This window comes from Rhipicephalus microplus, chromosome 1, assembly GCF_043290135.1.
Source record: "Rhipicephalus microplus isolate Deutch F79 chromosome 1, USDA_Rmic, whole genome shotgun sequence".
In the NCBI taxonomy this organism is placed as follows: Eukaryota; Metazoa; Arthropoda; class Arachnida; order Ixodida; family Ixodidae; genus Rhipicephalus; species Rhipicephalus microplus.
Window position 1 is genome coordinate 65,027,936 of NC_134700.1, and position 22,704 is coordinate 65,050,639.

Here is a 22,704-nt window from a genome sequence, read left to right on the forward strand (position 1 = left end):
TACTGTTCCTGCAACAGACCTAAAACCCTTCCTACGTAAGAAACTGCGAAGCCACTGGCAACTCTTGTGGGACACAGAAATAAATAATAAGCTTCACTTGATTAAGCCGCAGTTAGGTTACTGGCCCTCCGCTACGAGAACACGGTGAACTGATATCCTATTCTGTCGCCTCAGAATAGGACACACTTATGGTACCCATAGCTTTCTGCTAACTGGCGATGAACCTCCTACTTGTGGTAGATGTGGCGAGAGGCTAAACGTCCTCCACGTCCTCCTGGTGTGTCCGAAAGCTGGAATAGAAAGAAAGAAATGATTTCCTTTAGCATACCGCTATCATCTTCCTTTACATCCGATTATGTTTACCGGCGAAGAGCCGCTTTTTGATGCAAAATCAGTTCTAAGCTTTTTAAAGGATGAATGAATGTTTTTAGCCCAACAAGTTCATAGCGCATCCTCTGTTCAGAGGATGTTGTGTGATAGTAGCTTTCAATGAGCCCAGGCCTCCATGCTCTTGTTTTAAGGGCTCTGCCGAGGCACTGGTGCTCCACGCCAAGCTTTTATTTCACATACGTATCACTTTTAAAGCATTTTATGTCTCCATAGCACACATCATTTGTCATTGCCATAATTTTACTATATGTATATTTTTACGCACCTACAGCGACTGTTTTTAGGCCCATTTACAGCCACGTCACATCTGTTTTATCCACACTGCACATCGCACAGTTAATTATCATCGCTATGGCGCTCTTTGGCTATATCTGGCCCTTGCGCCAATAACCTCCACTAATCATGTTATTCCAACAAGATAGTCGCCGTGCCGCGTCTGTGCTTGGTGTGAAATGGAGTGGGCATAGTCTACAGCAAACGAACCAGCAGTTATGACTTGCGTCTAGTAGGCAAAGTGCTGTACGTAACGAGCCAGTGGAGGATCTAGCTCTCTGTGACCTTACTGCGCTAAAAAAAAAAAAAAAGAGGTGCTTGTTTTCGTTTAAAAGCAGACCGCGGCAAACATGTGTCGTGGAAAGCTAATTATGTACAGTGATTCCACGCCTGCGCCAAAGTGCGCCAAATCATATTTACTACGCCATCCTGATAATATCATCGAAAATTGTGCCAAACTGCATCAAAGTAGTATTTGGAAGTGTATATCACTGGCAATAGCCCCGCCCGCGCTTCAATAGATGTGCAGCTTGTTTTTCGGGGCAATTAAGGTCACAATCACGTACCTAGAACTATTCACCGAGCATAGCATTGTGGATTACTTGAGACGCACAGCAGTCATGCCTGCGTCCCAAGTAATTCACGATACTATGCTCAGTGCCGACGTAACTTTTATAGTGCAAGTCCGCTCAACAGCAAAAGGCGCTCTCCGCGGTTCGTGATGTCGAGTATAATTGCTAGCGGGAAACTGTGGCGACGATTCATTGGTGGAAATTGTCCGTTCCAGAAGCACTGCTGTTAGCTCGTTTGATGAGCTGCCCTGCACTTAATTAAAACAATTTCACTAATGACAGCATGCCAGATTGTTTCTTGTATCTATCTATTCTTGGACATCGTGATCTAATTTTCCGTTCCTAATGTCTACATAGTACGTGAACTGTGGGAACGCATTGACACTTCTTAAGATTCATGGATCTTCATTCAGAAGATCTCTTTCATTATTCCTTTCCACATCCGATTTTTTTATTATCGCTGTTGTGGTAAATGCCCCTAAAAGACCCTGCCCTTTTGAGCTTGTGAGTGTTAAGGTCAGAACCCAGAGTTTTCGTGTGCTTTAAAAAAAATGTCATTTCAATAATAGAAGCATGCCTCCTGGTCGAAGCAGCTGGAGTTTGGTTTTAATATGCACAGCTTTCAGTAGTCGGCCCATTGCTGACGGCCCTGCTGTGGAAAGGCACTGTGAAGCAGCTATGCCATCTTGCGCGTCTGCCCCTAGCTTTCCACGGTCAGTAGCTGTAGGTTAAAAAATAAACATCACGGGAACGCATTCATTTCTTCGTTTTGGGGGGTAGGAGGCTGCGTCGCTCGGAAAGCGCAGTCGCTGGCACGTGCTATCTCGAGGCATCATCAGACTGGTCGTAACAATTTTGTGCTATTAACGTCTGCTTTGTGTTTATATATAACTGACTGCACGAAAACCGCTTCGGCAGCTGGAGTGGCCATATTTCTTTTAAACAATGTTCTGTCTAGTTCCGCAATACCGGGCCCAAAAATACAATTTGTTAGCTTCATTTAAGCTCTTAGCAATGAACATGATACCAAGAAATGGTATTGTTGTACCAAGTAAGGGTTGACGTCACCTGTGCGGAGCACTTGCGCGCACACGCTATAATCGATATCCCTACGGTGACTTGGATGACGAGAGACCCTCGAAACACCTCTTGCACGCCGATGTAGTATGGAAGCATGAATGGCGCGTACGAATGGACCTCCAAATTGGTGCAACGAAGGTGTGGCTGCCTTGCAATTGAGCCTCAGTGCAAATCCTCTATATGGCAGCTTCAGAAAGGGAATCACTCTTCACACACTCCACATTTAGAACACAATACGTAGAAGGGTATACGAACCATCTGTAATGCCTGCTGAAATAGTGCGCACACGCTAGTGACCGCGGTAAGCAAAGTTCACAGTTGCTGCTTAACACTTTCATGACCGCGAAAAATTTCGCCGTCTTTGGGTAGTCCAGAAAGCCTTATTTTTATGGCATCTAAAGTTACTGATGTTAATGTCTATGATGTCAAATCGTGCAGCTAGGAGTTATCTTTCAAATACGGTTTGTTTGAAACCACAAATTTATTAACAATAGTAAGAAAAAAAATCAAACGAAAAACATCGTAAGCATGAACAAAGAAATTTCATAGAACCATCAACACTGCTCTGGACAGGCTAAGCACAAAAAGAAATGGAAATATGCATTTCAAGCGCAAGAAGCATGCACAATTATCCTGTAAATAAAAGCACTGTAAATACAATTTTGTGTACATGAAACAACATTACACGTGGCGTTTTTCATGCCACCGTGCGAAGCAGTTTTGCGATGCAGTAAAACACAGGTTTTGCTACACATGTTTCACAGAGAACATTTGCTTTCTGTGCAGCTATTCTTTTTGATGGCATAATTTACAGTTCCTGATATTTTTTTTTGGGGGGGGGGGGGGGGCTACTGCAATAAGCCCTAGGGAGCATTTCGTGTAGGAGCATCAAGATAAACTTTGGGACCTCCAAGAACCGTCTCTCTCGCGGTACGTCGGCTTCTGAAAAGTATGCGTCCAAGCATATTTACTTGTGATTTTGCATAGCTCTCCAATAACTTGAACAGTAAAAAACAAAAAAGTCGACAGCGCTCACAAAGCACCGTGTGGCACTACGCAGCGTGGCTCCAAGGTTCACACCCAGCTGGCTCCGCGCATGAACCTGCACCCCCTGCGCTGTTCCTGGCAAGTAGTCCCGCATGAAGGAAGTGGACGCTGGCAGATAAGAGCTCTAACCTTCACAACACAACGGGTCAACTTGCACCGATGCGTGCCAGCAATAACGCGGCCTGAGCACACAGCTAAACTCACTGGTGGACGACCGCTGATGTTCTGGGGCGGTTTGACGAACTCTCGTCGTTCGCGCTGAAATCAAAAGTGTTGGTGTCGTCTTCCAAGCCTGTGCTGTTGTCGTTTGAAGATTCCAGCCCAGATGCACGAGAATCCCTCAAAATTAGCCGTTTTGGCGAAGCGGCCACAGGCGGCGTTGACGCCATGATTGAAACTATGCACGCTCACTCGCGCACATAAAATGACCACACGGTGACAAAAGTGAAACACAAAAGAAATACTGATAAAATACTTTTTCTTTTACGCGTTAGCGCAAGGGGTACAAAAGCGTTTGTAACAGGGCAAATATACAAGTTGTAAACATCGGAAACATACTATCGATGGGGATAGGCGTGGTCACGAAAGTGTTAGGAGCCACAACCTCTCCCCCCCTTTCCTTCATGCTCCTTGAAGACTGGTGGCGCTTTGGGCTTGAATAGCAATCGATGGCAAGCTTGCACGCAGAGTGATATTATCGCACGCAGAGTGATATTATCGCACGCGCCCTTCGTGCAAGGAAGATAGGTTGGCCCTTTCATCTCTGCTCCAGCCACGGTCGTCACCCCTGCTCGTGCACTTTTTAAAACATACGATACGGGGTTGTTATCGATTTGGACATTGCACAAAACATGGCAGCGACGGCAAAAACCAGTCGAGAATGCCTATATAATTGCTATCGCAATAAAAACAAAATGGCTTTTGCCTTTGAGTCGATCTAGGTGTACATATATGGTATCATGCGAGGTTTTTTTCTTTTTTTGCACTGCTTTTTAGAAGACACCAGGGGTTTCTGATGTGCAGACAGAATGGGCTAGCCATATAAAACGTTGCTGTAATAGGAAAATGAAGTTTGTTAAATAATGTAGCCCCAGCACAAAGAAGCCTCAGAGAGATGAGTGTCGGAGGAGGTTGGTTTTATGAGACTAGCTAAGGGAAAGTGGCATTATGTTATGCCCTGCAATTAAATGGACAGGGAAAAAGAATCTTTCTCCTTGGAGTGGATTACGGGAAGGTAGATGAGACGGTGTGAGTCTCGAGTGTTGTAAATTGCAGTGTTTGTATGCTGATAACCACATAGGTGTACTTAGAATGTTACTTTAAGAAGTAAAATTTTATTAAACTGGTATTCTGTTTATTTGCTACGAAAAGGACCGCTGAACAAGTTGTTACAGAATGCTTATCAACATGTCGCCATTATTTTTGCATTATCGAGTGAAATAGGGAGTGCTCTGAAGATGACTGGCTCCTTGAGATTTGCAATGAATCGAAATATTTCTAGCTCTTCACAAAAGCCTCCAAAAAGCTATTCGTGTTCTTGAATGTAAATGAAACTTGCTTCTACAGTGTACTCCAGGATGTGAAGTTAGTTGCTGCCAGAGTGCTCCCAGATGCAATTTAGCCTGCTCTAAATTTCTCCAAAATGGAATAATTCACTGCTCCAAAGTGCTCCAAAATAAAAAATGTTTTGTTCAAAAAATTGCTCCAATTCAGAAGACCTTAGTATAGTAGCGTCACTGATTCTGTCAAAATATGTATCACACTGTGTATTGTGGACCCTGCAGTAGTTTCTGAATTCTCCTTGACGTCGACACTTCGTTCTATCGAATGGTTGTGTGAGAGTGACAGAATTTTTTTGTGCTTTCACAAAAAGAAAGAAATAGCTCTATGGTGGGCACTTGATGCAATATTTGCTATTGTACTGTAATTATTCCTTTGTTGGCGGCGATGGCACACGTCAGTATAATGAAATCTCGATACAACGAATCTCAAGTAATCGCTAAAAATCATTCGTTACTCAGAAAAGCCGTAGTGAAAGTATTGAAAAATTGCACAAAAATCGTAAAGGCAAACACGTTGCTTACCTGGGCTGTGTATACATTCGCAGCGTGCTATGCTCTAATAAACGTGAAAAACCAAAATATTATGGAACCAGTGCATGGTCATTTGAAGAAGAGAGCGATCTATTTTGATGTGCACAGCTCGAATGCTGGGCGAATTCTTCTTACGCACTGCGAAACATCAGCGCTTAACACCAATCTCTCACGTTGGATCGAGTGCAGTTTCACTGTCGTCTTCACTCTCATCGCCGTTAACTTATCACGATAAATGGCATAGATCTTATCAGTCATCAGCTAAGCTTGTTGCACTGTGCGTAGGGGTCGAGCATTAGTGAAGCATGCATGGGTAATCATCGCTGACTTCAACAGTAGGTCACTCGTGTCACATTTTTCACTGTCGTAGCGCTCCTTTCTTGCTACTTCCATTGCTCGTCTTGAACGTTCAACCACCAACAATAAAGGCGAAAACCAGGGCACAGGTCAAGCTGCCAACGAAAATATAGGCAATGGGGTGAAACCTGACTCAAAAAACAAGTTCCAGGCGATGATGATGGCAGTAGGGTTATCACATATTTAAATAGGGCAGGCAGTTGGAGAAATACGCTATTTCTCTGATGATAGTGGCAGATATGGAGCTGGGCCTTATTTTTACAACAGCGAGTAACGTTTTAAAGTTGCTTTTTGCATATTTTGAAGTGTTGGATAGATGTAAGGGGGATAAAATTCGATGAGTTATTCTGAAATTTGTAGCAGTGAAATATTTTTATATTAAACCAATGAACATTTGGGGGGGGGGCTTTTCAAAAAGTTATTCTGAAAAAAAGATCTTTATACTCAGGTTTGCGATTACAAGATTTGACTGTAGCTGGGGTTAAATGCATAGTATGTTTAGTGGGTAGCTATGCCGCCGTTTCTGGCAGGTACTTATTTACGAGGTTTCACTGTATATGCCAGATTACACAAGAAGGCATGACAAATGTGCGATATATAATGAACTAAATGTCGTGACATGAATGGCTTTATTTGTCTGTAAGCCCAAGAAGGGGATTTATGCTGCTCTTTGCTGTCTGCTTTCCATTACATCGATTCCCACAATATGTGGGATCTACTTAGTAGACGAAGAAAATGCTTAACATAGTAATGCGTAGTGTTTTCCAATACAAGTTTATCTGTGCAAAAGTGCTTTGATCTGCAAATTTAATCCCTCGAAAAAGCTCCAAATCACTTGTTTTCAGCGGCATCATTGGTGGTCTTAATCAACCTAACTGCAACGTTTCAAGGGAAATATAGTAATTGAGTGAATAAAACAGCATATCAATTGTACGCAATGCTGTAAAGTGGAGCAAGGTTTCTGAAAAAAAGAATTGCTGAATCTAAGAGATTGTTTCTTCAAGTAAAATGGATGAATGGCAGTTCGTCATTTTTGTTACGGTTGGCTATATAGGGAACGAGTGGATTGCAGGAACTGCATGGTCATTGTACATCCTCATGCAGGTTCCACTCGTATAACGGAACGCGGCCCTCTGATTCGGTGCCTCCAGGATCCCAGATCTCGGACGACCAAGTATTTGCTCGTCCTGTTGACACCAGGACGCCCAAGGTGGGTTACACTTCAGAACTTGGAGTGATCCCCCGTATTTGATGAAAGTAATCCCCCGTATTTGATGTCATTTGCCAATAAAGCTCATTTATAAGTTGGCCCCCTCGGTCCTCTTGTGTCCTCGTGTGTTGGTCCCCATTCCTGTTTTCCCTAAATGCGCTATGCCAGTTCAAGTATGACGAACTAACTCGCCTACTCTTCAACACTAATTAAACATGCATTCTTTTAGCGCAGTGCACCAAGCGGTTGACGACGGTAGCTCCGTGCCACCGCGACACCCATGCTCGGGTTACTAGGAAGTAGTATTTCGTTCGTCGGGCTCATGTGCACTATTTTCCCAGTGCACTGTACATTTGCTTTGAAAGGATGCCTAGCGGAAAGTACACCAAGTGCTCAATATGTCAGAACATGGTCACCATTGTAATGATGGGGGAATATGCTCTTAAGAGCCGTCAGAAAGGCATGAACCACTGATCCAAGTTAGCAGCAGATGATGGCTGCTCATTCGTTGCAAGTTTTATGCATGCGGCAAACATGACATTTAAGGCGACTTGTCCGCGTGAAAGCACTGTAACTTCCTGTTGAACTGTGACACTTGACAGAGACTGCACAAAGCATGATTCTATGATAGAAGCAGAAATATTCGGGACGATGAAAATTGTGTCGTTGCACTACTTCTATACTTCCAGCACATTCATTTTGCAACTACAGTATAGACCGCTTGTAACGCAAGTTGCGGGAGTCGCGGATAACTGATCTATAAACGGCACGCACTTGCGCAAAACATGTTGAGCATGCAGACTTGCGTGTCCGCGATGCGTGGTGCGTACAACCATTTAAATTTTCTAATGTTAAAAAATTAACCTCCAAAGACACGTGTTCCCAATGAAATTAACACGAAAAGGGGAGAGAGGGGTCTAACAAAGGAAAGCACCGTTGCGGAAATTCGCCGACTACTCAGACCATCTCGATTATGTGCATTACACAAACTATGTCGAATCACGTCTGAAATTTCATGCGCTGAAAGACGTCAATCATTTGATTTCATGGGCGCTACAAGTGCCACCCTCGTTTTCATTAACGCATCATACCTGCCAACTGTTCCGAATTTCTCATAAAATGTATGAATTTTGACTGTGCTTACGATTTTACGAATCTGAAATTTTACAAAAAATATTTCATTTCTCAAAAAAAAATTGTAAAATAGCGTGGCCTCCGCGATTAGCTATGACGCATTGCCGTAACTAGTTGCGGAGGCCACAAAAAAAGCGTGTCATATTCCGCCACCAGGAGCGAACAATATGTATTGGGGTTATCATCATCACATACCAGCGAAGTCACCCTCATTGTCAGGGAGACTCTTGGCTTTCGACCATTTCTTACGTTTGTACTACTGTGGAAAAACCTTTCCAACCACTATATTTGTATGGTTCCCATGAAAATCTCCCGGAAATCGATATTTGTGTGCAAGAACTCGCCACATTCACAAAAATGCAGGTCAGTCTGTTCCAGTCTTTTTGCGAGCCCACCGCATTTTATTATAAACAAATTTCAGCGGTATTCATCTAAACGTACAGTAAAGTCTCAGTGATACGAAACCATGGCAGATATGAATTCGTGAAATTCCCCAGCCAAATTCATGTCTCCATTGGGCCAAAATTTGAACGTTCCGAACACTTTCTAATCACGGCGTGAAATATGAGCTTCAGTACCGAAACTGTCGAACGAAGGGCGATCAAGAGCAACGTTCTCGAAGCTTCAGAAGTATGAGTGTGACCAGCGCACTGACTGTCTTCTACAGTGCCTGTGGTTGTCGTTGCCACAACCGCTGGGGACGAAACCGCGGTCGTTCGACAAGATCAATTGTGGCAACGACGTTACTAACAGAATTCCGAAAGTGTGCGCGTGGCCAACACTTGACCAGTCAAAGCAACGCTGGTTTCCGCAAACTCTGTGGACAAAAACGCTGCAGTTGCGACCATAGATACATAAAACGACTTAGTTTTGAAGACACGTGGACTGAAAAGAAAACTACTGTTTGCCGTAACCGCCACGCACAAAACTGCGGTCGCGGCGATATAGCAATCTACGAGCTCCCAGGGCACGTGACTGACGCAGCGTAAGAGTTAAAGGCAATAAATACGTAAAAAAAGCCGAGGAGCATTTTGGCTTTCCTGTCCAAAGAATATAGTAGAGAGCAAATTTGACCCTCGCTTTTGCGGCAGCCAGCTGTGCTGTCCGGTCCGTTCACGTGTGAAGATAGTTATTTTAACGAAAATTGATTTTTTTGGTGGTTGTTTTGATGACGTGATGTTTCAGGAGCGTTTGTGCACCCCCTTTGAGTCTCTCACCTTAGTTGGAAACTTTACCCTAGAGTATTTGGCCACTGCAAGCCATTATGAGACGGCAACGCTAATGCTTGCCCTTGCGTTTGGGACCCCCCCCCCCCCCCTCCGCTTCTTGTTTTTCGTAATGTTTTTTGTTTTTTCTTTTGCTGTCATAAATGGGGAAAATAATTCAGGGCGTCTATTTGACTTATGGTGGCAAAACATGCTTATGCAAGGCAAATCCATCACAGCTACAAATTAAAAAAAAGTCAATAACCCCCTCCCCACCCCCCTCGCCCCTTTCCCCGCTCGTGGGCTTTACGAATTTCTCTGCCAGGTTGGCAGGTATGACATATATATGTATCCCTTCACGTCCAATGTAGCCACAGCAAAGAGTTTCGTTGATTCTGTACCAAACGCAACTTGGGTAGCACGCGACACCTACCGAAATGCAACCAACGCCGATCAGGCCTAGCCTGCCATCAGGTTGTCGCGGGAAGTTTGTCCAATACATGAAGGTCCGGTGTTGAAACGATTGCACTCAAGCACTGAACCAAGAAAAGCGTGTGATGCACAGTTCGTGTTGGTGGCTAGGAGATCAACGATGAAAACCTGCCAAGCTTATGTGAGACAGTGTATTGACAGCTGAGGCGAAAGCTCGTGTCATAAAGCCGTAAAGGTTTTAAAGTTACGGATGTTGCAGCAAAGGCGATATCTGTAGCGAGCTCAGTAAAACTGACGCTTGTCCCAATAGGTATCAGCGCTGTCTAGCGCAGTTGATAAGGAAGGGATCGCTTTTGCCATGTTTGCTGCATGCGGTTGGAGCCATGCTAGCGACGCTAGTACACTGTAGCAACGTTGGGGCCTGTGCAAAGCCGTCTTCGAGAGAGCCGCTCCCCTCCCTTACTCGGCGAGCCCACGCAGCGTGTCGTGGTCTTTTTTTTTTCCTTTCGTCACCCATCGTTCGTTTACTTTGCGTCCCCTCCTCCTTTGTAATGACCTTGTTGCTCACTCTCCAGTGACGTGCGCACCCAGTGCGCCTCCTTTTTGACGTGCACTCGCTATCGTGTTTGTCACTAACATTTTCCGGCAAAAGCATTCTACTGTATTACAAACGATCTGCTTACAAAACATTCCGATACAACATACCAATAGACGTCATTATGCCAACCTTCCTATTTGTTCCATTGATTGAGCTTCATTTACTATGGAGTCTGGTACAACAGACATTTGGATATAGTTAACTGAAATGTGAGACCAGCAAGGTGGTCGGCACTCCTTTACAGCAAACTTTTCTACCATGGAAATCCCTAATTTAATAACTTCCTGGCCACTTCAAACATTGCTTGGCATAGTTGTGGCATAGAAACTGCATGCTGCGGAAATATTGTTACAGGGTCAGTGACTTCTGTATACACGCAATTACAGAGGAACAATCTCAGGCGAGAATCACAATGGCTGATTAGCATACTCGCGCACCTGTCAGCTGATTCTGTCCTTCCTCTTCCTTTACTTCGTTTCCGTAACAGGACCCCCGGGCGTTGCAGCGCCGGTTCGGCGCGAGTCCGGAGAAGTGCGACAGAAGTAGGGTTCCATGCGCGAAACATGGACAATGTTAACAAGTGGCGAACTTGGTGACGTATTGGAGTGCAATGGCGCTATTTCATAGTTGACGTCGCTAACTTGACGTAAGACTAGGTAGGGTCCTGTGTATCGGGACAAAAGTTTTCGAAGAGACCTACACGGCGACACGGTGACCAGAGGAGCACGTGGTCACCTGGAGCAAACGTTATATTACGATGCCGGTGGTCGTAGCGGGCTTTTTGCATATCCTGTGACCTGGTGAGACGAGACTGGGCAACTTGACGAGCCATGTGAGCCCGATCAATGGCGTCGCGAGCGTGCTCGGAAGCAGATGGCTTGAGATGAGAGGTAAGGTGGTTTCTAATGGCAATATGGGGTCGCGACCATACAAAAGATAAAAAGGTGAGAATCCCATGGTGTCATGTCGAGATGAATTATATGTGAAAGTCACATAGGCCAACATAGTGTCCCAGTCACGATGATCTTCTGAGACGTACATCGAAAGCATCTCTGTGAGCGTGCGGTTGAGACGTTCAGTTAGGCCATTAGTTTGTGGGTGGTAGGGGGTTGATAGCTTATGTGCTGTGGTACACGATCAAAGGAGGTCATCAACAACTTTGGACAAGAAAGAGCGGCCGCGGTCTGTATTAAGCTGTTAGGGTGCACCGTGGTGTAAGATGACGCCATGAAGAAGAAAATCCGCGACGTCAGTGGCGCAACTGTTTGGCATGGCGTAACGGGTCACATAATCTGTGGCGACGGCGATCTATTTATTTCCCAGTGTCGTCATTGGAAAAGAGCCAAGAAGGTCAAGTCTCACGCAATGAAATGGTTCAGAGGAGACTTCGATTGGGTGAAGATGTCCAGCTGGCAGCAAAGAAGGTCTTTTCTGGCGCTGGCAGAAGTCCCTCGTGGCGACATATCAACGCACGCTGCGGTACAGTCTATGGTGACCCCCACTACTCACCGTAGCGAATGATCACCGCGAGTTCATGCTTAGCGAGCCACAGGGCTGCGACTCCGCCACCTACTCCCGTGTAGCGCACCGCTCCGCGCGCGCTCAACTGATAAGGCGTTTAGCGCGGCGCGGCAAAACAGACAATGTTCCAGTACAAAACACACAACACTTTGTTGCCTTTGGCGGCACCCCGAACAACAGTACAACGTCCGCTCCCGGTACGCGGAGAGCAAAGGCACCCGCACGGGGACGTTCACAATAAGGGGAAACCGCGAGCACGTGGCAGGTGACAATGGCGAGCTTTGACACGTCGGTTGGGAAAAGGTCTCTTGCGGCTATGCTGTACACTCTCACCATGGCCACTGGGCCTGGTCGCGAGTGTTAGGGCAAACCTCAAATGTGTAGGCCTATGGCAAGTGCAGCTCGGTGTGGTACGACGACTTCAAGCACTAGGCACCGCTGTGGGCTAAGTATGGTACTGAAGCTATCACTCAAGTAAACACGCCTGCATCGAGTTGCAATGCAGCACCGGCTGCACGCCTCCCGTACGTGTAGGGATCTAAAGCTCGATCGCATATCTCCCACATACGCCCACCTGTAGCGGTAGCCGCAAAGGCAGCTCCGGCGGGCTGTTGCCGCTGGGGAAGGGTCATGGCTCCTCCCCACGCACAGCGCGGTTCAAGGGCCTCGCTGGCTGGCGGTGGCGGGCGATAGGCACACGCGGCGAGAATGTCGCCGTGATTGCACTTCGCCTCGACGGCCAATTTCTTCAAATCACGAAAGCGACTGCCGCGCAGGTACGCCGAAAAAGTCAGGTGTGCCTGCCTGATCACCCGAACGACACGCTCCTCGTTCGAGGCTCTGGGCTCAGTGATAGAAAAAAGGCCTTCCATCGCGCGTACGTACTCTTGAAGCGACTCATCAGGAGCTTGTGTGCAGAGCTCAAGCTTGCCCCGCATCCTACTCTCGTAGTCAGCGGGTAAGAATTCGCGCAGGAAGGCCGCACGGAACTAATCGAGGATTGCTACTCGGTGGCCGTAGAGCCGATGCCATCTGGCCGCCGTGTCAGTCAGTGCAGCCGGGACGATGCGTCTGAGCACTTCCTGGTCGTCTAGACCCATGGCTCTCTGATAAAGTGTGAGGGAGTCCAGGTAATCTCTTGCACTTTGTAGATCACCTTACCTACTGTAGGTCGAGACGGCCAACATGACAGCGAGATGAGGGCGTTTCGGAACGACCAAAAGCGTTTGGACTGCCCTCGTGAGTGCCTGAATCATTTGGGCAGCATTTTGCAGCAGCGTTTGTGCGCCCGCTTCAAAGGAAGCTGTCGGTGCATTAGCGGCGCGGGCGAGCAATGGGGAAGTGTCTTCGTGCTCGATAAGCGGCGCGGTTTCAAAATCGATACCGGCCGTCGCGACATTGGGAAGCCCCTGTTGACAACTGCGTCTTGGGGCAGCTTCGCGTGAAATTGCTAGGCCGCTTTCGGCTAGCGGTACAGGCGCATGCTCGAAATGAGCCTGGCTGCTAGATTGCGTAGTAGCCAGCGGGCAAAATTCGGCAACAGCTGAGGCCGCGTTGTTGATCTGCTCCCCGGAAGCTCCACTGAAAGCCGTTTCGGAGCGCTGTGACATGGAACTGCCATGCATTCCAAAGGGAGCAGTAGTAGTCCCGTTTGCCCGTGTGCACTGTTCGGGTTGGACCATGGCCCGGGACCCATAACACGCTACCTCTCCAGTGGGAGCTGTTATGTAGCGCCTCGTGTCATCCAGACTGGTGCTTGTGACAAGTGAGGGTGTGCGATTGTGATGCTCAAGGGGGGCACTGGCCCTGTTCTCGAGCAATGGGGTATCTGCTAAAGCATCAGCAGACAGAACTCACGCGGAGCAGACATAACGCGGGTAAACACGGCGAGCCTGATTCGCAAAGGCGGTCTGACTTGGCTAAGACTAATCAAAGGGTTAATGAACCTTTGATACCGCGTTTGGCGCCAGTATGGCGACTCCCACTACTCACTCTGGCGGATGATCACCGCTGGTTCACGCTTAGCGAGCCACCGGGCCGCGACTCCGTCACCTACTCGCGTGTAGCGCACAAATTCGCGCGCGCTCAACTAATAAGGCGTTTAGCGCGGGGCGGCAGAACAGATAGTGTTCCAATACAAAATACACAACACTTTATAGGCACCCGCACGCGGACGTTCACGTTCGCGATAAGGGGAAACCGCGAGCACGTCGCAGCTGGCAATGGCGAGCTTCGACACGCCGGTCGGGAAAAGATCCCTCGCAGCTATGCTGCGAACTCTCACGATGGCCACTGGGCCTGGTCGCGAGTGTTAGGGCAAACCTCGTACGCGTAGGCCTACAGCAAGTGTGGCTCAGTGTGGTACGATTACTTCAAGCACTAGGCACCGCTGTGGGCTTAGCATATGCTACCGAAGCTAGCACTCTAGTAAACGTGCCTGCCGAGCCCCGCCGCGGTGGTCTAGTGGCTAAGGTACTCGGCTGCTGACCCGCAGGTCGCGGGTTCGATTCCCGGCTGCGGCGGCTGCATTTCCGATGGAGACGGAAATGTTGTAGGCCCGTGTGCTCAGATTTGGGCGCACGTTAAAGAACCCCAGGTGGTCGAAATTTCCGGAGCCCTCCACTACGGCGTCTCTCATAATCAAATAGTGGTTTTGGGACGTTAAACCCCACAAATCAATCAAACATGCCTGCCGAGGTGCCAAAGGCCACCTCAGGCAGGCTACAGTCCGGCGATTCCCAAAGGGGACGCGGACGAAGGAAACACGTGCTTACCCGGCGCCGACCAGAAAGGAGAGACAGCTCCCTTAACACGCACGTAACACGTGCTGCGCCCGCACGTGGCACCATCCATCGCCACGCACCGTTACCAGAGCAGAAAAGCAAAATCGTGTGGCCGTGTGGCGGAATGCCCGCGTAATGGTTGTGGGCGCGCCTCAGATCCCCACAAGTCCTGGCCAGAAGAACCGACGTCGCACGCGGTCGTATGTGCGGGAAGCACCGAGGTGTCCCGCTGTTGGTGCGTCGTGAAGTTGTTCATGTATGGCAGGCCGTAGATGACGGGGAATAACGAGCAGAAGCTCAGGGCCTTCAGTGTTGACGTTGCGGCAGTAGATGGTGTCGTCATGCAGCACGAACATATGGGATTCAGCGTCATGGCTATCAGACTGGATGACGTCGATGATAGTGTGCACTGACTCGTCCCGTCGTTGTTCAATGCGCATATCGCTGATATCACTAAACGCCATCATGCTGCTCTCCAGGTCAGTCGCAACGGGATCAGGAGGGTCCACCGGATGATGAGAAAGACAGTCTGTGTCCTTGTGCAAATGTCCAGACTTGTAGCTGACGCTAAACGAAAATTTCTGAAGCCTCAAAGCCCAGCGACCCAGACGTCCAGTCGGGTCCTTTAGAGAAGGCAGCCAGCAGAGGGCGTGATGGTCCGTAACGACGGAGAACATGCAACCATATAAATATGGCCGGAACTTCGCGACGGCCCAAACTAAAGCTAAACACTCTCTCGGTGATGGAATAATTTCTCTCAGGGGGAGAAAGCAGACAACTGGCATAAGCTATCACGCACTGTCTGCTGTGGTGCCGCTGAGCGAGAACTGCGCCAATACCGTGGCCACTGGCGTCGGTGCGAACTTCTATGGCAGCAAAAGGATTAAAGTGGGCAAGTATGGGGAGCGTAGTTAAGCAGCCGATGAGAGCGGTGAACGCTTGAGCCTGCTCAGGGCCCCAGGAGAATGTGGTATCCTTCTTCAGCAAATCTGTGAATGGGCTGGCAACATCGGCGAAGTTTTTCACAAAACGACGAAAGTAGGAACATAAGCCGATGAAGCTCCGGACGTTGTATGTAGAACAGGGCACCGGAAAGCTACGGACGGCGCGGATCTTTTCGGGATCTGGTTGGACGCCATCAGCCTTTACAAGATGGCCCAGAATGGTAATCTGACGGCGGCCAAATTGACATTGCTTGGAGTTTAGTAGTAGCCCAGCTGTTCTGAAGACTGCGAGAATTGCAGCAAGATGGGTCAGGTGGCTATCGAAAGCAGATAAAAATATTTTCACATCGTCTTGGTAACAGAGACAAGTAGACCACTTATAACCACGCAAGAGAGAGTCCATCATTCGTTCAAATGTGGCAGGGTCGTTACATAGTCCAAAAGGCATCACCTTAAACTGGTATAAACCATCCGGTGTAATGAAGGCTGTCTTCTCGCGGTCCATCTCATCGACAGAAATCTGCCAGCAGCCGGACCGAAGATCAATAGACGAGAAGTACGTAGCGCCGTGCAGGCAGTCCAACGCGTCATCGATGCGTGGTAGCGGGTGTACGTCTTTTCGCGTGATCTTGTTGAAGTGGCGATAGTCAACACAGAAGCACCAGGTACCGTCCTTTTTCTTCACATGGACGACAGGGGAGGCACAAGGACTACTTGATGGTTATTTGACACCATTGTTAAGCATTTTGTCAACTTCCGCTTGGATAACTCTGCGCTCAGTGTGAGAGACACAATACGGGCTTCGGCGAATGGGACTGGCGTCACCAGTGTTTGTACGGTGCTGAACGGTGGATGTTTGCCCTAGAGGTTGTGGGGTTTCAGGCGCGCCGGCGACCATTTCGCGGGCATTCCGCCGCACGGCCACACCCTTTTGCTTTTCCTGCTCTGAGAACAACGCGTGGCGATAGATGGCGCCACGTGCGGGCACGGCACGCGGTACGCGCGCGCCGAGGGAGCGCTCTCTTCTCCGTGGTTGGCGCCGGGTAAGCACGTGTTTTCCTTCGTCCGCGTCCCCTTTGGGAATCGCCGGACTGTAGCCTGCCTGGGGTGGCCTTGGGCACCTCGGCAGGCGTGTTTACTTGAGTGCTAGCTTCGGCAGCGTACGCTAAGCCCACAGCGGTGCCTAGTGCTTGAAGGGGTCATGCCACAACGAGCCGCACTTGCCGTAGGCCTACGCGTACGAGGTTTGCCCTAACACTCGCGACCAGGCCCAGTGGTCGTCGTGAGAGTGCGCAGCATAGCCGCGCGGGACCTTTTCCCGACCGGCATGTCAATGCTCGCCATTGCCAGCTGCGACGTGCTCGCGGTTTTCCCCTTATTGTGAACGTCCGCGTGCGGGTGTCTTTGCTACCCGCGTCCCGGGAGCGGACGTTGTACTGTTGTTCGGGGTGCCGCCAGAGGCAATAAAGTGTTGTGTATTTTTGCATTAGAACACTGTCTATTTGCCACGCCGCGCTAAACGCCTTATTAGTTGAGCGCGTGTGGAGCGGTGCGCTACACGCGAGTAAACGGAGTAGTGGCCCTGTGGTTCGCTAAGCGTGAACCCGCGATGATCGTCCGCTGCAGTTAGTAGCGGGGTCACCATAAGGTCTGTCGTCGAAATCAAAAATGACGGTACACGACACGAGAAGGCGATGGATGTCATTGGCTTGCGCAGGATTGAGGTCGGGTGCAATAATTTTCGAGAAACAATTCGGCATAGAACAGATGCTGTTAACCAAAGGAGACTGAAGTAAATCAATCTCGATAATGAGAGCCGCTATTTTGAATTCGGCAGCATTGGATACGCTGGCCAAGAACATGCCACGAGGAAGCACTTGAGGTCAAAAGCTGAAATTGAGAAGTGGGAGCGAGGTACAGTTGTCTGTGACAGTCACAAGCGTATGGGGAATGGCGATGTTGCGCTCCAAGAGGACGTCGGCGGGAGGAAGGAGAACACATTGACCATCGGGAACCTGTGGCTGTGCGGTCAAAATGATGTAGGTGGCTGCCTGAAGTGATAGTTTTACATGCTGAAGAGAGCACAGGCACAGCGGGGCAGTGTGGTGTTCAGCGACTAGCTGAGGCAGCTCTAGCTGAAGGACGCTGGTAGCACTATTGATAAGAGCAGAATGATTCGACAAGAAGTCCAGGCCTAGGATAATGTCATAAGGGCAGTGGTCAATCACGGCTAAAATGACAGAAGCAGTGTGGTCCTTTTTAATTAAGCGGGCAGTGCACAGGCCGAGAACCATCGGCGTGCCGCTATCGGCCACACGGAGCATTTGTGCAGCCGCTGGTGTCAGAACTTTCTTTAAACGTGTGCGTAGGCTTGAACTCATGACCGAAATGCTTGCACCGGTGTCTACAAGTGCTTGTACAGGTACGCCATCTACTTCAACGTCTATTACATTTCGTCTGGTGTGAACGGAGAGAGGATTTGCTGCGGAAGTCGTCAATGCAGCACCACCTCCGGGGGCTGCATTTCTCAGTTTTCCAAGAGGATGCGGCCGGAATCCACGGAGGACGAGAAGCGTCGTGGCTGTGGCGAACGAGACGATGGGCGACGTATTTGCGGCGAACGAGACTGGTGCCCACGTGGTGAAGGCGAGCGGCTGTACCAAGGACTCTTCGGCAGGTGAAAATGTGCGGGTGGTACCGCAGAAACTGGTCATATTGGTCGTTGCTTGAGGTGCCGAGGATCTTGTGTTGTGGCAATAACGAGCAATATGTACAACGCGGTGGCAGTTGAAACATATAGGGCGGTCATCAGCAGTTCGCCACTCAGCCGGGTTTCGAGTACGTGGAGAAAACCATCGGTCGGAGGAAGGCATCGCGAAAGGGCGTTCGCTGACTCTGGGCCCGGTGATATGGCACACGGAATGTACTCTGATGTTTTCAAGCTCCTGGCGCACGATGGCTTGAACAAGAGGAACAGTAACAGGAGTGGTATCGGTACTGCGCGAATTGAACGCCAAAGGTGCCATTGCTTTCAGTTCACGACGAACAATGCGTGTCAGGTCTCCCGGCAGTGACGATCTTTGGGGTGCAGACTGCTCCTCGCAAGTCGATGTTGCAGCGGTGTTTGGAAGTCAGGCAAATGTTTGCAGAATGCAGCGACTTTTTACTTGCTCAAACTGACGACAGTCTTTGATGATCGCGTCCACGGTGGAACAGCCCTTGCACAGCAGGAGATTGAACGCGTCGTTGGCAATCCCTTTCAGGACATGCCCTATCTTGTCACCTTCTGTCATGTCGCTTTCGGCAGAGGGCCAGCACGTCTTGAATGTATGCGAGGTTTGATTCCGTTGGGGATTGAGCACGGCAGGCCAATTCCTTTTTGGCGGCGATCTTACGACTGGTGGTATTGCCAAACACCTCTCACATCTTTTCTTTGCATTGTTCCTAGCTTGTGAGTTCTTCGATGTTTTTGTACCACACCTTCGCCGTGCCTCTCAAGTAAAACAGCACATTAGCCAACTGAAGTCTGGGATCCCATCTGTTCGGCACACTCACTCATTCGAACATGGCCAACCTACCGGGATCCTTAAGTGGCGTGAAAACGTATGGTGGCGACGCCGTGTTCGTCGGAGACGCTGACGTTGACGCGGAGGGCCATGGCTGGAAAACCGATGCAGCGTTCGCTGCGGAGTTCCGTTGCCTGATGGTTACCCAGCACCTCCACCAATATGTTACGGGGTCAGTGACTTCTGTATAAATGCAATTTCAGAGGAACAACCTCAGGCGAGAGTCACAATGGCTGATTGGCACACTTGTGCGGCTGTCAGCTGATTCTGTCCTTCCTCTTCTTTTACTTCATTTCCGTAACAATATCTACAAACTGATGCAAGAACGAAGGCCGCCGATCTCTGGTTTGTTAGTGGTCAGTTATGCCTAGCTAAGGCGACAAAAAATTGACACCCGGCATGCTTAATCTTGCGTATTGGGGCGCCGACGCGCGACCGAGCTGCTACCGTTGCTTCTAGTAGTCGCTGCATGCCAAGCTTGGCTGAGTGGTCCGCTGCTGATGTGCAGAATGGCCATCTGCAGTTCTGAAGATCCAGTAGGTGATGTAATTTGCCGTAGCGCACAACGGCTTCTTTGCTTTCACATGTCGGTGAGCATGATGGTCTTGCCCGCAAAGTTCGAAGCTGTGTTAGGACTAGCCACAGCTTCTAGCAGAAAGTTCTGTTGCAATGTGCGTGGCTGTGGTGCCCAATGTTTCAATGTTGGCCATGCTCTATTATGAGTATAGAGTTGTTTTACGGTGTTTTTCGTCACCCGGTCCGAAATGCTGATAAGCAGCACCTCAAACAACGAGCCCAACGAGACAACGCTGTGCATCCAAGATGTACTACGTGTGCGATGTTCGTGTCAAGTGCAGTGCACTATTGCGGCTATCGTAATCTGATAACTGATTTTCCGCTTGCAGCTGCCTCAACTAAATCACAACCCATGAACATGTGCGAAAATGAGTGCGGAAACCTCACCAAGTTGCGAGATTTTCGACGGTTGTGACATTAGGGAGCTACAATTTCTTTAAAAGTGTTGTTTTTTGTGTATGTGACTTGTCCAATATTATTCCCGGCCTCGGCAAGTGCAAACATTTTTTGTCCTTGCACTTTGAAGAAACATAGTTTTCATCTAAAATATTTTGGAATCTGATAAAAAAGGGGTGATTTAAAAAAAAATTGTGCATTCCCCCATTTGGGAGTAAATTAGTTTATGACGTGTAATTTTCTCTGGTTATAACGTATCCATGCACTGTTCACATAAAGGTCTGTTGTAACAGTACTTGGATTTTACATACAACAGACCAGTACCCTCTTTACTATGTAGGTCTGTTGTAATGGGGTTATAGTACTGTAACGAGTCTTTCATCTTGGGGAAGTGCACAATAAGTAGTATGCATGTACATGGGATACTATGGAAGGGTAATCAGGAGTCGGAAAAGATTGCATTGTAACTGGTTCTGCACTATAAGTGGTTGACACCGTATTTCAAAAGATGTTTCTAGACACTGATACTATGCAGAGCTTCACGTGTTCTGAAAGAAAATGTGCCTTTGCCATGTGCCACAATCTGCACCCATTTTTCACTTCATAAATACGAGAAATGATGGAAAAGTCCTAGCTTTTTTAGTTCTGATGAAATTTTGGGTCAATACTTGCAAAAGAAACAACTTGATGTTCAAGTTAGATCATAGAACCACTGTGAGAGGACCTCTAGATATCTGACTTCGACATTCTGAGGTCCACAGCTCAGTAGACGACCTTTTGCAGAAGTTGACGGAAACACTTGTGTCCTTTCCTCTGAGCAAGATAGTGCAGCTCTTGATGAACAGCCCAAATGTCAACTGGAGCTGAAAGTGGTTCTTAACACTTTAATTGACAACAGTCTTCTTTTTGAGCTCGAGGGATATTGTGTGTGCGCATTATATTCAGTTCTGCCAAGAAAAACAGCATGAACTAAATTATGGGAGATCGTGAATGCCTTGATGTTTTCTTCATGCATCTTATGAAGCGCGACCCATCGTTTTGAATCTTATGGGAAGTGCTGTAGGTCCTTCTCTTGCTAAGCCATGGACAGGCGTCAGTAGAATAAGATTTCAGTGTGAACAAGCTGATCGCAGTTGAAAATATGGCAGAGCTCTCAACAAGGCGTCTGAGAGGTACTTGAAAACTTATAGGGCCTGTTTAAAGTTCCACTGTAGAAAGAAAGGAAGTGGTCTGTGTGACAAGCCAGACATAGACATAGGTTGGCGAACTCGCTCATGAGTTGACTCGCTTAGACTCGCTCAGATCGAGCCCCAAGTCCTCAGTGAGTCGGGGTGAGTAATATTTTTGTGAGTCTGAGTCCAAGTGAGTCCGGATGAAGAAAATTTTCATGAGTGTGAGTCCCAGTGAGTTCGACTCAAAAGAAGTTTGGCGAGTCTGTGTCCAAGCTAGTACAAAGCACAAAATATACTTCTTAAGTGAGTCTCAGCGAGTCCCTCTTACTTTTGCCGGCCCAATGTCCTGTCTACTCATCCTCAATCTTACTGTCAGCCTTACCTGGATTCACGCTTATGCTCCCGTCTACTCACAGATATTCCAAAGCAGTGTCATTCATACACCGTTTCAATATTTAATAATTAGAGGAATGAATTATGTAGGGGGTGCCTTGACCTCCCCCAGCAACTCTTCCAGGGAATTTCTTGATGATTATATCTTATGCTGTAATCTTTTTCTAGAAAAATAACATTACTGGTTTGGAAACACCGAGAACTTGTTTTAGAAAAGACTATGTCAAATGGCACCAAGAGCACTGATTAACATTACTGGTTTGGAAACACCGAGAACTTGTTTTAGAAAAGACTATGTCAAATGGCACCAAGAGCACTGATTGTGTGAGATGTTGGTGTTAAAAAGCATTGACCCCACGCTCGAAGAAGCTTATTCTATGCTGCCAGACTCATGAGTCGACCCTGTCACTCGTATTCAGCTGTGAGTCTAAGTCCGAGTGAGTCCAGCTGAAAAAAATTTTGATGAGTGTGAGTCCGGCTCAGAAAAATTTTCGTGAGTCCGAGTCCGAGTGAGTCCAAAGCGTAAAATATATTCGTGAGTGAGTCTGAGTGAGCTCCACAAGTTTTGCCGGCCCATGGACATAGATATGCGTTACACACACATGGAGGAAGAGAAGAAGCAAGCTGTGGCACAGCAGGTAACCTTGAAAAGAAAACTCAAGCTCGAGCTCGGAGCATGCAAAAGAAGAAGAGAAAGCTTAAAAAGAGTAATCTTAAAGTGCTTGTTGGAGTCAGTGGATTGCATTTTGGAGGAAAAATAAAATTACGTTAGAATGTGCGTTAGCATCTTTGAAATCTTTGAGAAGTTTTTGAATTTTCAGCCAGATATTGTGTGGAAACCCTACAAGTGTGGAGGCGCCTTAAGCGACAGCAGCATGACTGAGGTAACCAGTTTTATTTTTTCGAAGCGTTTTTTTGTTGAGGCAGTGAATGCATAAAAGTTCAAAACATTGTTATGGACT

General features: G+C 48.0%; 1 protein-coding gene across 3 annotated transcripts in view; it reads left to right on the top strand.

The window, feature by feature from the left end:
• faf (ubiquitin carboxyl-terminal hydrolase-like faf) overlaps positions 1 to 22,704 on the top strand; it is a 482,217-nt gene that overhangs the window by 64,871 nt on the left and 394,642 nt on the right. For all 3 annotated transcript variants that reach the window (XM_075874530.1, XM_037429964.2, XM_075874549.1), the window contains one exon: positions 6,917 to 7,022. In XM_075874530.1, the coding sequence (XP_075730645.1) occupies positions 6,917 to 7,022 (106 nt within the window). The remainder of the gene's footprint in view (positions 1 to 6,916; positions 7,023 to 22,704) is intronic.